General features: G+C 38.4%; 1 protein-coding gene across 1 annotated transcript in view; it reads left to right on the forward strand.

The window, feature by feature from the left end:
* The window catches only part of UGGT1 (UDP-glucose glycoprotein glucosyltransferase 1), a 108982-nt gene that overhangs the window by 50708 nt on the left and 44206 nt on the right, over window positions 1–14068 (forward strand). Inside the window, exon 18 of the mRNA XM_018065924.1 lies at window positions 2438–2602. Coding sequence (XP_017921413.1) covers window positions 2438–2602 — 165 coding nt within the window. The remainder of the gene's footprint in view (window positions 1–2437; window positions 2603–14068) is intronic.

A 14068-nucleotide genomic window follows, 5' to 3' on the forward strand; every position in this document is an offset into this window, starting at 1 on the left:
CAGCTCTTTTTGGGCTATAGCCTGCCAGGCTCGTCTGTCCATAGGATTCTCCAGACAAGAATACTGGAGTGGATAGCCATTCCCTTCTCCAGGGATTCTTCCTGACCCAGGGATCGGACCTAGGTTTCATGCATTACAGCAGATTCTTTACTGTCTGAGCCACCAGGGAAGCCCAATCTGTATCTAACTTTCCCTAAATAAGGTTCACAGAAAGTGGTATTTTCACATGTTGTCTTTTATGCACTGAAATCTTGATTTTGCTGAAGAATCAAGTGAGAGTATCACAGACTCAGCTCCTCAGTCGTTTCTCCCATTTGGCCATTTGCCTCATCTGTACTGGCTAGTGGGCCTTCTCATATAAACAGGTCATAATTTCCTAGCTAAGTAATCACATACTTTCAAGAGAAGGTTATTGTGAGATTCGCAGAAGTCCTAAGAATCTAATGATCAATAAGATTTTTTAATTTTTAAAGATTTTTGCAGGACATGTACCCTTCATAGGAAAAAGCCCAAGGAAAATAGATTTTTTTGAAAAGAAGGAATAAGTACACGTTTTTTAAAGGAGAAATGAGTACAATTGGCAAATGTTATTATACTTACAAATATCTGAGTCTTTTGTTATAAATCTGAAGCATTGTTATCTTCTGTGTTTGATATCTGAAAGAAGTAATTGTTTCTAAAACTAGGGAGTACAATTAAAGTAGATCTTTTGAACTGAAGAGCATATAGTCTGATAGGTGCATATTTGTATCTTTTAAAGCCAAAGTAAGAAAAGTTCTAAATTAGTCATGCCAACATTTTACCACTGGCATATTAACTCTGAGTCTTTATTAATCTCAGTTATCTTTTATGAATGACTCATTTGTGACTTTGTAATCAGTGTTTCAAAATTGTGTATAATTAGCATTTTTAGTGATCAGTTTCTAGAAATTCTCACATAAAAGTTTTAAGTGTGACTTGGATTATTGGCCTGCATTCTGTTGTTTAGTCTGATAATCTTTTTGCAGGTTGTGAAAATGGAAAGTCAAAACATCTCCCTCCAACTCTTGACTTTTACTCAGTTACCACTTTCAGAGAAAGCCGATGTTACTTACTTCCTATTGTTACTGAGAGTTATAATGTGGGTTTGTTTTGTTTTCTTGGGGAATCCATCAGTAAATTTTCAGAGCTCAAAGTATATTAAAATTGGGTGTCTAGGAACTTCTTTGAAATAGGTGAGATGTCAAAGAACAGAATTAATGTAAGTTTTGGGGGTGTACATTTGAAAAGTTTTAACAGTGGCATAGAGAAATGGCAGAGATCAACCTAGAATGGTATAGAGAAATGGTGAGATCACCGTCTTTCTCACTGTGCCCTATTATAGTCCATCATGGAAGTCTGTAGTATCATTTACCGCTGTGGCTAGATCTGAAACTAAGCTTATGACTAGTATTAGTTACCACATTTTTCTATTCGTGCTATCTAAAAAAGGTTATATACTTTAAATTTCTGCTATTTTCAGAAAATATCAGTTATAAGGTATTTAACAAGGATGTCTTATAAACTTTTTATGTCTTGGGTAATAACATAGTTCTTACTCTAAAAACTTAGTCTTGAGTCTGTGGTTGGTATCTGGAGGAATGTACCTATATTGATTGTTGGAAAAGTCTTAGATATATTTGTTCACCTGGTATTTCCCTGCCAAGGAATTTATGTCCTTGAGAAGAAAAAAAAGATTGAGCTTAGTACATTATAGAGTGATTTTTTGAGCACTGTCTTTTCACCAGCCTTGTTTTGGTTTCTGTGGGTGTAATTTCTTTTTTAGTGACATATACCCTTTTAAATTTAGAATTGGATGTAAATATTTCATCTCAGGTTATCTGCCCAGGAGCACTAATGATTTATGACAGTCTGTAGTAGTGCCGCCCATTATGGCAGTCTCTGGTCACATGGGCTTTAAAGATGGAAATTAACTAGTTTCCTTTGCTCAGTAGCTGCATGTGGCCAGTGGCTACTGCATTGAGCAGTGAAGACAGAATACCTCCATCACTGCAGAAAGGTCTCTTGTGTAGTTTGGGCTGTGGTATATATAATTCAGATCTGTTAGCCTGGGCTGCTTAAAATTACTCTCATCCCCACCTTCAACTACTTCTTGATTTGTAAGGTTTTGTGGTTTTATTAAACCTCAGTAATTTAAACTCAAATTTCCTAGTAGGATATTAACTATGATGTTCTTTATATATATATTTAAATTAATTTTTATTGGAGTATAGGTGATTTATGATGTTGTTAGTTTTTTATATATTTTAAAAATAATTTTTCTACAGTTATCTCTTGGATTCTATATTTCTTTTGATTTTTTTTTTCTTGTTAGAACATGTATGTGTGAAAAATACACTTTGTTCAATTCTTCTCAGGAATGACAAAAATATACTATTTGTGGTCCTATGTGTTTCAGGAAGCAAGAAGTTACTACGAGCAGACTGGAGTTGGTCCACTGCCTGTTGTCCTATTCAATGGAGTGCCCTTGGAAAAGGAGCAGCTAGACCCTGATGAATTGGAAACCATTACAATGCACAAAATCCTAGAGACCACAACTTTCTTTCAAAGAGCAGTGTACTTGGTAAGTAGTGTTTCAGGTAGATTTTGAAAGAGAATGGTTTGCTTACATTTTGTAGTCTCTGTATTAGGCAGTAAAATTCTTTAAGTATCACTGTTTCCTGTACCACTCTCAACTGATCTGTAGACTCCCAGCAAATTCTGGGAGTGGAAATATTCATGAGATTTTTGTACATTGTTTTTGAAATAACTAATTTTATTGGCTTTAAGATTAAATTTTATACTAAAAATTCTTAAGAACTTAGCCATTCTTAGAAACATTTATTCTACTTGTAAGGAATTTTGACATAGAGAAATTCAAATATGCCACATGTATGTGTGTGTGTGACATATAACGTACGTGCCGTAAAAGTCAGCCTTTTAAGGTGGACATGCGGGAGGTTTTAGTATATGCACAGAATTATACAGCTGTCACCTTTGTCTAGTTTCAGAGCATTATTACCCCTAGAATAAACCTGACACCCAGTAGCAACTGCTTCCCATTATCCCCTACCCTACCCTCTGGCAGCCATCCATCTGTTTTCAGTCTGTGTGGATTTGCCTGTTTGGATAGTTTATATAAAGGGATTCGTGTAGTATATGGTCTTCTGTGATCGATTTCTTTTACCTAGCATGTTTTCAAGCTTTATGCTTGTTGGAGCATATGTCAATGCTTGATTCCTTTTTATCACCAAATGATAGTTCCTCCCGTGGACAGACCACGTTTTGTTCGTGCCTCCATCAGTTGATGCGTATTTGGGTTATTGCCACTTTGAGGCTACTGTGAATAATGCTGCTGCTGTAAGCTATCAGTTAAAGTTTTACTGTAGACATGTTCTCAGTTGTCTTGGATATATACCTACGAGTGGAATTGTGTGCCCATTTAGTTCTATTTTTAACAGTAATTCTGTTTTTAAGAGAGCTGCCAGACTGTTTTCCAAAGCAGCTGCATACTTAAACATGTATACAGGTTCCATTTTCTATAATTGGTATTATCTGTCTCTTTGGTTATAGGCTGGTGGGTGTGAAGTGGTGTCTCATGGTGGTTTTGATCTGCATTATTCAAACATGAATGATGTTGAGCGTTCTTTCCTGTGCTTATTCACCACTTACTTCCTCTTTGGAGAAATGTCTATTCAGATTATTTGCCTGTTTTTAATTGGGTTATTTGTTTTATTAATGTTGAGTTATAAGGGTTATTTATGTATTCTGGATATGAATTACTTATTATTATATGTATATAATTCTCAAATATTTTCTCTCATTTTCTGGTTTTCTTTTTACTGTCTTGGTAGTGTCAGTTTACCTTTTTTGTTGTGGCTTATACTATTTGTATCATATGTAAGAAACCTTTACTTAATCCTAGGTAATGAAGATTTCTGTGTTTTCTTCTGAGTATTTTATAGCTATTTCTTTTAATGTTTAGTTCTTTGATCCATCCTCAGTTAATTTTTGTATGTGGAGTGAGGTAGGAGTCTATCTCATTTTTCATGTCCAATTTGAGACATGCAGCTGGATGTCTTTTTAACTATTCAGTTAGCTGCCCCAGTATCATTTTTGAAAAGAATTGCCTTTCACCCTTGTCAAAAATAAATTGCCCACTAATGTATAGGTCTATTTTTAGACCATCTGTTGTTTCAGTTAACCTACTTTTCCTGTGTAAGTACCTCACAGTCTTGACTGTTGTCAGAATCAAGTTTGAGTTTTCCAACTTAGTGTTTTTCTGTTTTTAAGAATGTTTGGCTCTTTTGTGAATATTAAATGTATAAACATATGAATGTGAAATATATAAATGTATACTGAAGCAGTCACTATGATAGCAAAGAATGAGAAATAATTTAAATATCCAACAATGTGGTGGAACACAATGCAGCCATTAAAAAGATGTTAAGTAAGACCATCTAAAGACATGTCTACAACATGTTGCCATGGACCAGCAAATGGATTATATAAGGTAGTGTGGCTAGGCTGATCTTATTACTGTGTATATGTGAATGTGTCTGAGTAAGTGACATAAGTTTATGTGTGTGTGTGTGTGTGTTAGGCTGGAAATGTGCTTAGTCACTCAGTCATGTCCAACTCTTTGTGACCCTGTGGACTGTAGCCTGCCAGGCTCCTCTGTCCATGGGGATTCTGCAGGCAAGAATACTGGAGTGGGTTGTAGTGCTCTCCTCCAGGGGATGTTCCCAACCCAGGGATTGAACCCAGGTCTCCCGCATTGCAGGCAGATTCTTTACCTTCTGAGCCACCAGGGAAGCCCAGGCTGGAAATAAATAACTCAGATGAGCAGCTTTTTCATGGACAGCATGGCGAGATCGTGGATGATTGTTTTTCTTTGAACTCTTCTGTATGTATCATATTTTCATCAATGAATATGTACTGTGGTGCTAATTTGAAGTAAAGAAATTTTTAAAAAAGCCTTAGCCTGTTTACCATCTGACAGGAAAACTGCCCAAGCACAGAGAAAAACAATTGCTTTACAGTTTTAAGATTGAAATTATATTTTAAAAAATCAGATTTGAGTTCAAAGTGAGCTTCAGACAAGATAATTATGTGCCCACTTCCCTGGTGGCTCAGACGGTAAAAGTGTCTGCGTACAATGCAGGAGACCTGGATTCGATCCCTGTGTCAGGAAGATCCCCTGGAGAAAGAAGTGGCAACCCACTCTAGTACTCTTGCCTGGAAAATCCCGTGGACAGAGGAGCCTGGTAGGCTACAGTCCATGGGGTCACAAAGAGTTGGACATGACTGAGCGGCTTCACTACACTTGTGGTTTTAAAACTCATTGTGTAGTTTTGAATAAACATTACAAATTTCAACTCACTATTTGCTAAAATGAATATTTTTAGAAAGGAACTTCTCCAAATCACATTGATTTACATGAACACCTTTGGTTTTCAAACTACTCTTTTCGCTGGGCTCTTCTCTGTGGTCAGACATGCCCCACCTGCTGTTTTGCATCAGGCCAGCTTACAAGACAGTTGTCTATAAAATTTGTAAAATCTCTAGTGAAATTTGATTAATAAAACCTTAATTAGTCAGTCATGTAGGTCTTTCTTTTTTAGGAGAAAGATCAAAGAAAGGGGAAATAAAATATTAGAGACTTAAAGCTGACAAAAAGCCCCTAAAACAGCTTTACACGTACGCTTTGTGCTGTCCATGTTCAGGTGAATCATAAAACTCCAAACACAAAGAAACTCGAAAAAGCATTTGAAGGAAAGTTAACATAGCCCCAGATCCCTGATTCAGGCACCATGTTACCAGTCTTTAATGCATACACAAAGCACATGCATGCGCATGTGTGTACATGCTCATGTGTGTACATGCTCATGTGTGTACATGCTCATGTATCCGGGAGGGAGGTGATGGCTGGGCTGGTCCCTTCCTCCTGGAAGTTTGTACCTGGAGTATTAGTATTGGAAATGTACTGACAGCTTTAAGTTTCTGGAGAGAGAGGCATCATTTCTCCTTTGGAGTAGACTTCTAATGTTTCTAGAAAAAGTCCCAGTCTGGGCTGTTTAGTTCCCAAATAGAAAGGACTTAGCTCATACACTGAGAGAAAATGTCAAGGTCACCATAAAGATGACTGTTGTTGTATAATGTGGCATGGCTGCTAATGGGAACAAGGCTATTCTTTAGCCTGACTGTGCCCTTAATGCATCGTGGAAATGATTTTTATATAAATAAAACTTTGGATTGGACTGTTAGTATTACTTAAAAAAAAAAGAAGGTTTGGCACTTCTGTGTCCCTTTCAATTCCCTATGACTCTTAAAATAAGCTTGTCAGTTTCTACCAGAGAGTGGTCATTGGGATTTTAATAGTAATTGTGTTGAATCTGTAGATCAATTTGGGGACTATTGACATCTTAACAATAGTGAATCTTCCAACCCATGAACGTAGGACGTATTTCCATTTACTGTCTTTTAATGATGTTTCATAGTTTTTAGTGAAGAAGTCTTAGACTTTTGTTAAACTTATTCCTTAGTATTTTATGTTTTATTCTTTTTGATGCTGTTGTAAATGCAATTGTTTCTTTAATTTTGGGGTAGTTTATTTATAGTGAATAGAAATGCAATTGATTTTTGTATGTTGATCTTACATGCTATAACCATGTTGAACTTGTTTATTAGCTCTGTTAGTCTTTTGTGTGGGTGTGTGTAGATTTCTTAACATTTTCTGTATAGAAAGCATTGTCATCTTTCAAATGACAGCAGCATGTCTAGAGTGGAACTCTTGAGTTTTTCCTACTTATAATATGTTACATTTTGTTTTGTTTTTTACAACAAATTACAGTATTTCTACTCTCTTAGTTTTCTGCTTTTCAAGACATCAAAATATGACTTACTGTACAGATATTTCAGGACCCCAAAGCAATGTATAGACAGAAAAAAATCTCAGTATACTTAAGGATTCTCAGTTGCTTGAGAGGGAAATCACTTCATGGGAAATAGATGGGGAAACAGTAGAAACAGTGTCAGACTTTATTTTTGGGGGCTCCAAAATCACTGCAGATGGTGACTGCAGCCATGAAATTAAAAGACGCTTACTCCTTGGAAGAAAAGTGATGACCAACCTAGACAGTATATTCAAAAGTAGAGACATTACTTTGCTGACTAAGGTCCGCCTAGTCAAGGCTGTGGTTTTTCCTGTGGTCGTGTATGGATGTGAGAATTAGACTGTGAAGAAGGCTGAGCGCCGAAGAATTGATGCTTTTGAATTGTGGTGTTGGAGAAGACTCTTAAGAGTCCCTTGGACTGCAAGGACATCCAACCAGTCCATTCTGAAGGAGATCAACCCTGGGATTTCTTTGGATGGAATGATGCTAAAGCTGAAGCTCCAGTACTTTGGACACCTCATGCGAAGAGTTGACTCATTGAAAAAAAACTCTGATGCTGGGAGGGATTGGGGGCAGGAAGAGAAGGGGATGACAGAGGATGAGATGGCTGGATGGCATCACGGACTCAATGGACGTGAGTCTGAGTGAACTCCGGGAGATGGTGATGGACAGGGAGGCCTGGCGTGCTGCGATTCACAGGGTCGCAAAGAGTCGGGCGCGACTGAGTGACTGAACTGAACTGAACTGAACTGAGAGGGAAATCAAGGTCTGGCATTCTTATAAATAATGATTATTAAGACTGATCAAATGGAAAGACTCAAATGATTTGTCAGTTTTGAACTGTGTATTTAATTATTTAAAAATTCCCCTGGTTATTGTCATAAAAGTAAAAAAAAGTCTCCCTCTGTATATAGCCATCCATCTACCCACCTTCCAATAATAGGTAATTGCTGTTTTAAGTTTCTTCTGAGTTGTTCCAAAACATTTTTGTATCTATATGCTAACAATGAAAATTTACTCTTTCCTAACCTTTATTCAAAGTGGTAACAAATTATTAATACATAACTATACTATACTTTGGCTTTTTTCACTTAACAAAATACAAATTATAAGTCTTTCTAATTTGGTGTATAGAGTATTCTCAGTTTTTTAATATAGCCATGTAGTGTTTCATTAATTGGTCTCAGTAAGCAATTTTGCCCCACTTGGCAGCACGTTTGGCAATATATGGAGATATTTTTTGTTGTCATAGTTTGGGGAGGAAAGAGGTGCTACTGGCTTCTAGTGGGAGTGAATCAGGCATGCTGCTAAATCTCTTGCAATGCTCAGGATGTCCCTTCCCTTCCAAAACAGCAGGATATCACCTCCTTTCCAAAGAGTTATCTAGTCCAAAATGTCAACAGTGCTGAGACTGAAAAACCATTTTGTGGATATACCCTCCCTGCGTTTCTCAGATATGTAAATTAACATTTTCCGTCAAATCTGGGAACTTTTTACCCTTTATTTCTTCTTTTGGTTTGTGGTGACTTCTGACACCACACAGACCAGAGTTAGGAAATAGTCCTAATAGATTAAGGACATAGTTCTTCACAAGATTGTCTTTATTTTAGACACTAGACACTAGTTCAGAGATCCTCAGGCCACCCTTACTTATGATCAAAAAGCTACGAATGCAGGTATCCCCTCAGTTACGATAAATTGCTAGAATGGCTTACAGAACTCAGGATAGTGTGGTTTTTACAGTTAGTATTATTAAAGTAATAGAATATGTATCAGAACCAGCCAAAGGCTGAGGTGCACACAGCAAAGCTTCAGAAGATTCCAAATGTAAAAATTCTATGTCTTTTCCCTATGACACCAGGTTATATTATCCTTCCAGCTCTTTGATGTGGGATACAATTGTTCTGCAGTGTGTGGGTCGTCTGCTTGGTGGCTCTACGGTGGGGTTAGTGGGGACCTCCTCCAAGAGGGCTTATGCCACAGGCTGTGGGACCCAGGTCTGCAGCACGCAGAGCCCCTGCGTCTGCGACAGGCCCCTGCTGATCTGCACCTTCACAGGAGACACTCAAATGCAGGTCTGGCTCAGTCTCTGTGGGGTCTCTGGGTCCTGGTATGCACAAGGTTTTGTTTGAGCCCTCCAAGCATCTCTGGTGGGTATAGGGTTTGATTCTAAACGTGATTTCACCCGTCCTACTGCCTTGCTGGGGCTTCTCATTTGCCCCTGGACGCGGGCTATCTTTTTTTGCTGGGATCCAACATTTCTCCTGTCAATAGTGGTTTAGCAGTGAGCTGTAAAAAGAAAAACAAGTGCAAAAGGCAAAATGGTTATCGGAGGAGGCCTTACAAATAGCTGTGAAAAGAAGAGAAGCTAAAGGCAAAGGAGAAAAGGAAAGATACACCCATTTGAATACAGAGTTCCAAAGAATAGCATGGAGAGATAACAAAGCCTTCCTCAGTGATTAATGCAAAGAAATAGAGGAAAACAATAGAAAGGGAAAGACTAGAGATCTCTTCAAGAAAATTAGAGATATCAAGGGAACTTTTCATGCAAAGATGGGCACAATAAAGGACAGAAACGGTATGGACCTAACAACAGCAGAAGAGATTAAGAAGAGGTGGCAAGAATACACAGAAGAACTGTACAAAAATGATCTTCACAACTCAGATAATCACGATGGTGTGATCACTCACCTAGAGCCAGACATGCTGGAATGTGAAGTCAAGTGGGCCTTAGGAAGCATCACTATGAACAAAGCTAGTTGAGATGATGGAATTCCAGTAGAACTATTTCATATCCTAAAAGATGATGTTGTGAAAGTGCTACACTCAATATGCTAGCAAATTTTGAAAACTCAGCAGTGGCCACAGGACTGGAAAATGTCAGTTTTCATTCCAATCCCAAAGAAAGGCAATGCTAAAGAATGTTCAAACTGCGGCACAGTTGCACTCATTTCACATGCTAGGAAAGTAATGCTTAACATTCTCCAAGCCAGGCTTCAGCAGTATGTGAACTGTGAACTTCCAGATGTTCAAGCTGGTTTTAGAAAAGGCAGAGGAACCAGAGATCAAATTGCCAACATCTATTGGATCATCGAAAAAGCAAGGGAGTTCCAGAAAAACATCTACTTCTGCTTTATTGACTATGCCAAAGCCTTTGACTGTGTGGATCACAATAAACTGTGGAAAATTCTGAAAGAGATGGGAATACCAGACCACCTGACCTGCCTTCTGAGAAGTCTGTATGCAGGTCAAGTAGTAACAGTTAGAACCGGACATGGAAAAACAGACTGGTTCCAAAATGGGAAGGGAGTACATCAGGACTGTATATTGTCACCCTGCTCTTTTAACTTATATGCAGAATACATCATGTGAAATGCTGGGCTGGATGAAGCACAAGCTGGAATCAAGATTGCTGGGAGAAATATCAGTGATCTCAGAAACACAGATGACACCACTGTTATGGCAGAAAGTGAAGAACTAAAGTGCCTCTTGATGAAAGTGAAAGAGGAGAGTTAAAAAGCTGGCTTAAAACTGAAAATTCAAAAAATGAAGGTCATGGCTTTCAGTCCCATTACTTTATCACAAGTAGCTGTGGAAACAAGGAAACAAGTGGCAGACTATTCTTTTGGGCTCCAAAATCACTGCAGATGGTGACTGCAGCCATAAAATTAAAAGATGCTTGCTCCTTGGAAGAAAAGTTATGACCAACCTAGACAGCATATTAAAAAGCAGAGACATTACTTTGCCAACAAAGGTCCATCTGGTCAAAGTTATGGTTTTTCCAGTAGTCATGTATGGATGTGAGATTTAGACTATAAAGAAAGCTGAGTGCTGAAGAATTGATCCTTTTGAACTGTGGTGTTGGAGAAGACTCTTGAGAGTTCCTTGGACTGCAAGGAGATCCAACCAGTCAACCCTAAAGGAAATCAGTCTTGAATATTCATTGGAAGGACTGATACTGAAGCTGAAGCCCCAATACTTTGACTACCTGATGCAAAGAACTGACTCCTTGGAAAAGACCCTGATGCTGGGAAAGAATGAAGGCAGGAGGGGAAGGGGATGACAGAGGATGAGATGATTGGATGGCATCACCGACTCAATGAACATGAGTTTAGGTAAACTCTGGGAGTTGATGATGGACAGGTAAGCCTGGTGTGCTGCAGTCCAAATGGTTGCAAAGAGTAGGGCACTGAGCAACTGAACTGACTGAACATGTTGGGTATTGCCATCCAGGGAAGTTCAGTCAAGTTTTGGCATCCAGATTTTTTACCGAGGCTTCCTTATGTTGCTGCTGATAGAAAGCTTTTAGGTTTAATTAGGTCCCCAGTTGTTTTTGTTTTTATTTTCATTATTCTAGGGTCAAAAAGATCTTGCTGTCATTTATGTCAGAGAGTCTTTTTCATGTGTTTCCCTTTAAGAGTTTACTAGTGTCTGGTCTATACATTTGGGTCTTTAATCCATTTTGAGTTTATTTTTGTGTATGGTGTTAGGTAGCGTTCTAGTTTCATTCTTTTACATATTGCTGTCCAGATTTCCCAGCACCACTGATCGAAGAGTGTGTCTTTTCTGCACTGTCTATTCCTGCCTCTTTCATCATAGACTAGGTAACAGGCTTGTGGGTTTGTCTTTGCACTTTCTGTTCTGTACCACTGGTCTATAGTTCTGTTTTGTGCCAGTGCCATATTGTTTTGATTACTGTAACTTTGTAGTATCATTTGAAGTCAAGGAATCTGATTCTTCCTCCTCCATTTTTCTTTCTTAAGATTACTTTGGCTATCCAGAATCTTTTGTGTTTCCATACAATTTATAGAATTCTTTGTTGTAACTCTGTGATGAATACCATTGGTAATTTGATAGGAATTGCATTGAATCTGTAGATTGCTTTGGGTAGTATATTCATTTCCACTACATTAAGTCTTCCAATCCAAGAACATCATATATTTTCCATTCTGTTTGTGTCCTCTTTTGATTGATTTCATCAGTGTTTTATAGTTCTCTGAGTTCAGGTCTTTCGCTTCCTTAGGTAGATTTATTCCTTAGTATTTTATTATTCTTATTGCCATGGTAAATGGGATTGTTTCCTTAATCTCTGTCTATTCTTTTGTTGTTAGGAATGCAAGTAATTTCTGTGCATTAACTTTTTTACTTCTGTTTCATTGACTATGCTAAAGCCTTTGACTGTGTGGATCACAACAAACTGGAAAATTCTTAAAGAGATGGGAATGCCAGACCACCTTACCGGCCTCCTAAGAAACCTGTATGCAGGTCAAGAAGCAACAGTTAGAACTGGATATGGAACAGACTGATTCCAAATTGGGAAAGGAGTACATCAAGTCTGTGTATTGTTGCTCTGCTTATTTAACTTACATACAGAGTACATCATGTGAAATACTGGGCTGGATGAATCACAAGCTGGAATCAAGATTGCCAGGCAAAATATCAACAACCTTAGATATGCCACACTAATGACAGAAAGTGAAGAGGAACTTAAGAGCCTCTTGATGAGAGTGAAAGAGGAGAGTGAAAAAGCTGGCTTAAAACTCAGCATTCTAAAAATGAAGATCATGGCATTCAGTCCCATTGCTTCATGGCAAATAGAGAGGGAAACAGTGGAAATAGTGACAGACTTCATTTTCTTGGGCTGCAAAATCACTGCCCATGGTGACTGAAGCCATGAAATTAAAAGATACCTGCTACTAGGAAGAAAAACTATGACAAACCTAGACAGCATGTTAGAAAGCAGAGATATCACTTTGCTGACACAAGATCCATCTAGTCAAAGCTATGGTTTTTCTAGTAGTCATGTATGGATGTGAGAATTGGACCATAAAGAAGGCTGAGTGCTGAAGAACTGATGCTTTTGAACTGTGGTGCTGGGGATGACTTCCTGAGAGTCCTTGGACACAAGGAGATCAAACCAGTCAATCCTCAAGAAAATCAGTCCTGAATATTCATTGGAAGGACTGATGCTAAAGCCGAAGCTCCAGTACTTTGGCCACTTGATGCGAAAAGCTGTCTCATTGGAAAATAACCTCATGGTGGGAGAGATTGAAGGCAAAAGGAGAAAGGGGCGACAGAGGATGAGATGGTTGGGTAGCATCACTGACTCAATGGACATGAGTTTGAGCAAACTCTGGGAGATAGTGAAGGACAGGGAAGCCTGGTGTGCTGCAGTCCATGGAGCTGCAGTCCAGAGTCGGATATCACTCAGTGACTGAACAGCAGCAACCTCACCATATTCACTGATTAGTTCCAGTAGTTTTCTGGTGGAATCTTAAAGGATTTTCTGTGTGTAGTACTACAAACAGTGACAGTTTTACTTCTTTTCCAATTTGTCATCCTTTTATTTCTTTTTCTTCTCTGGTTGCCATGACGAGGACTTCCAAAACTATGTTGCGTAAGAGTAGAGAGTGGCCATTGTTGTCTTGTTCCTGAACTTAGGGGAAATGCTTTCAGCTTTTCACCATTGAGATTGATGTTTGCTGTGGGTTTGTCATATCTGGTCTTCATTATGTTGAGATAGGTTCTCTCTATGCTCATTTTCTGGAGAGTTTTTTTTTTTAATTTTTATAAATCGGTGTTGAACTTTGTCAAAAGCTTTTTCTACACCTTTGAGATGATCATACGATTTTTACTCTGTTAATATGATATATCACATTGCTTGATTTGCATATATTGAAGAATCTTTGCATTCTGGGATATGCAGATGTGTGAGATTCAAAGTGTGTATAGAGAGATACATGAAGCAAAATTGTCACTTAAACATTCCTCTTCCTCACTGTTCATTTTTCTTTCTGCAAACAATCACTGTGTATCTGTGTGTGTGTGTGTGTGTGTGTGTGTGTGTGTTTGTAGGTGAGCTCCATTTAAAAGTATGTATAATTTTGATAGATGTTGCCAAATTGCCCTCCTTCAGTTAGGCTTTTATCATAGAGGCCAAAGTTATATACATGGGCTTGCATCTATACTGAGTCGTTGAGTACCTTTGTAAGTCTTTTGAATTGTGTAATTGGTTTGCTGCTGCTGCTAAGTCGCTCCAGTCGTGTCCGACTCTGTGCGACCCCATAGACGGAAGCCAACCAGACTCCCCAATCCCTGGGATTCTCCAGGCAAGAACACTGGAATGGGTTGCCATTTCCTTCTTCAATGCATGA

The sequence above is a fragment of the Capra hircus genome, chromosome 2 (assembly GCF_001704415.2).
Source record: "Capra hircus breed San Clemente chromosome 2, ASM170441v1, whole genome shotgun sequence".
Classification (NCBI taxonomy): Eukaryota; Metazoa; Chordata; class Mammalia; order Artiodactyla; family Bovidae; genus Capra; species Capra hircus.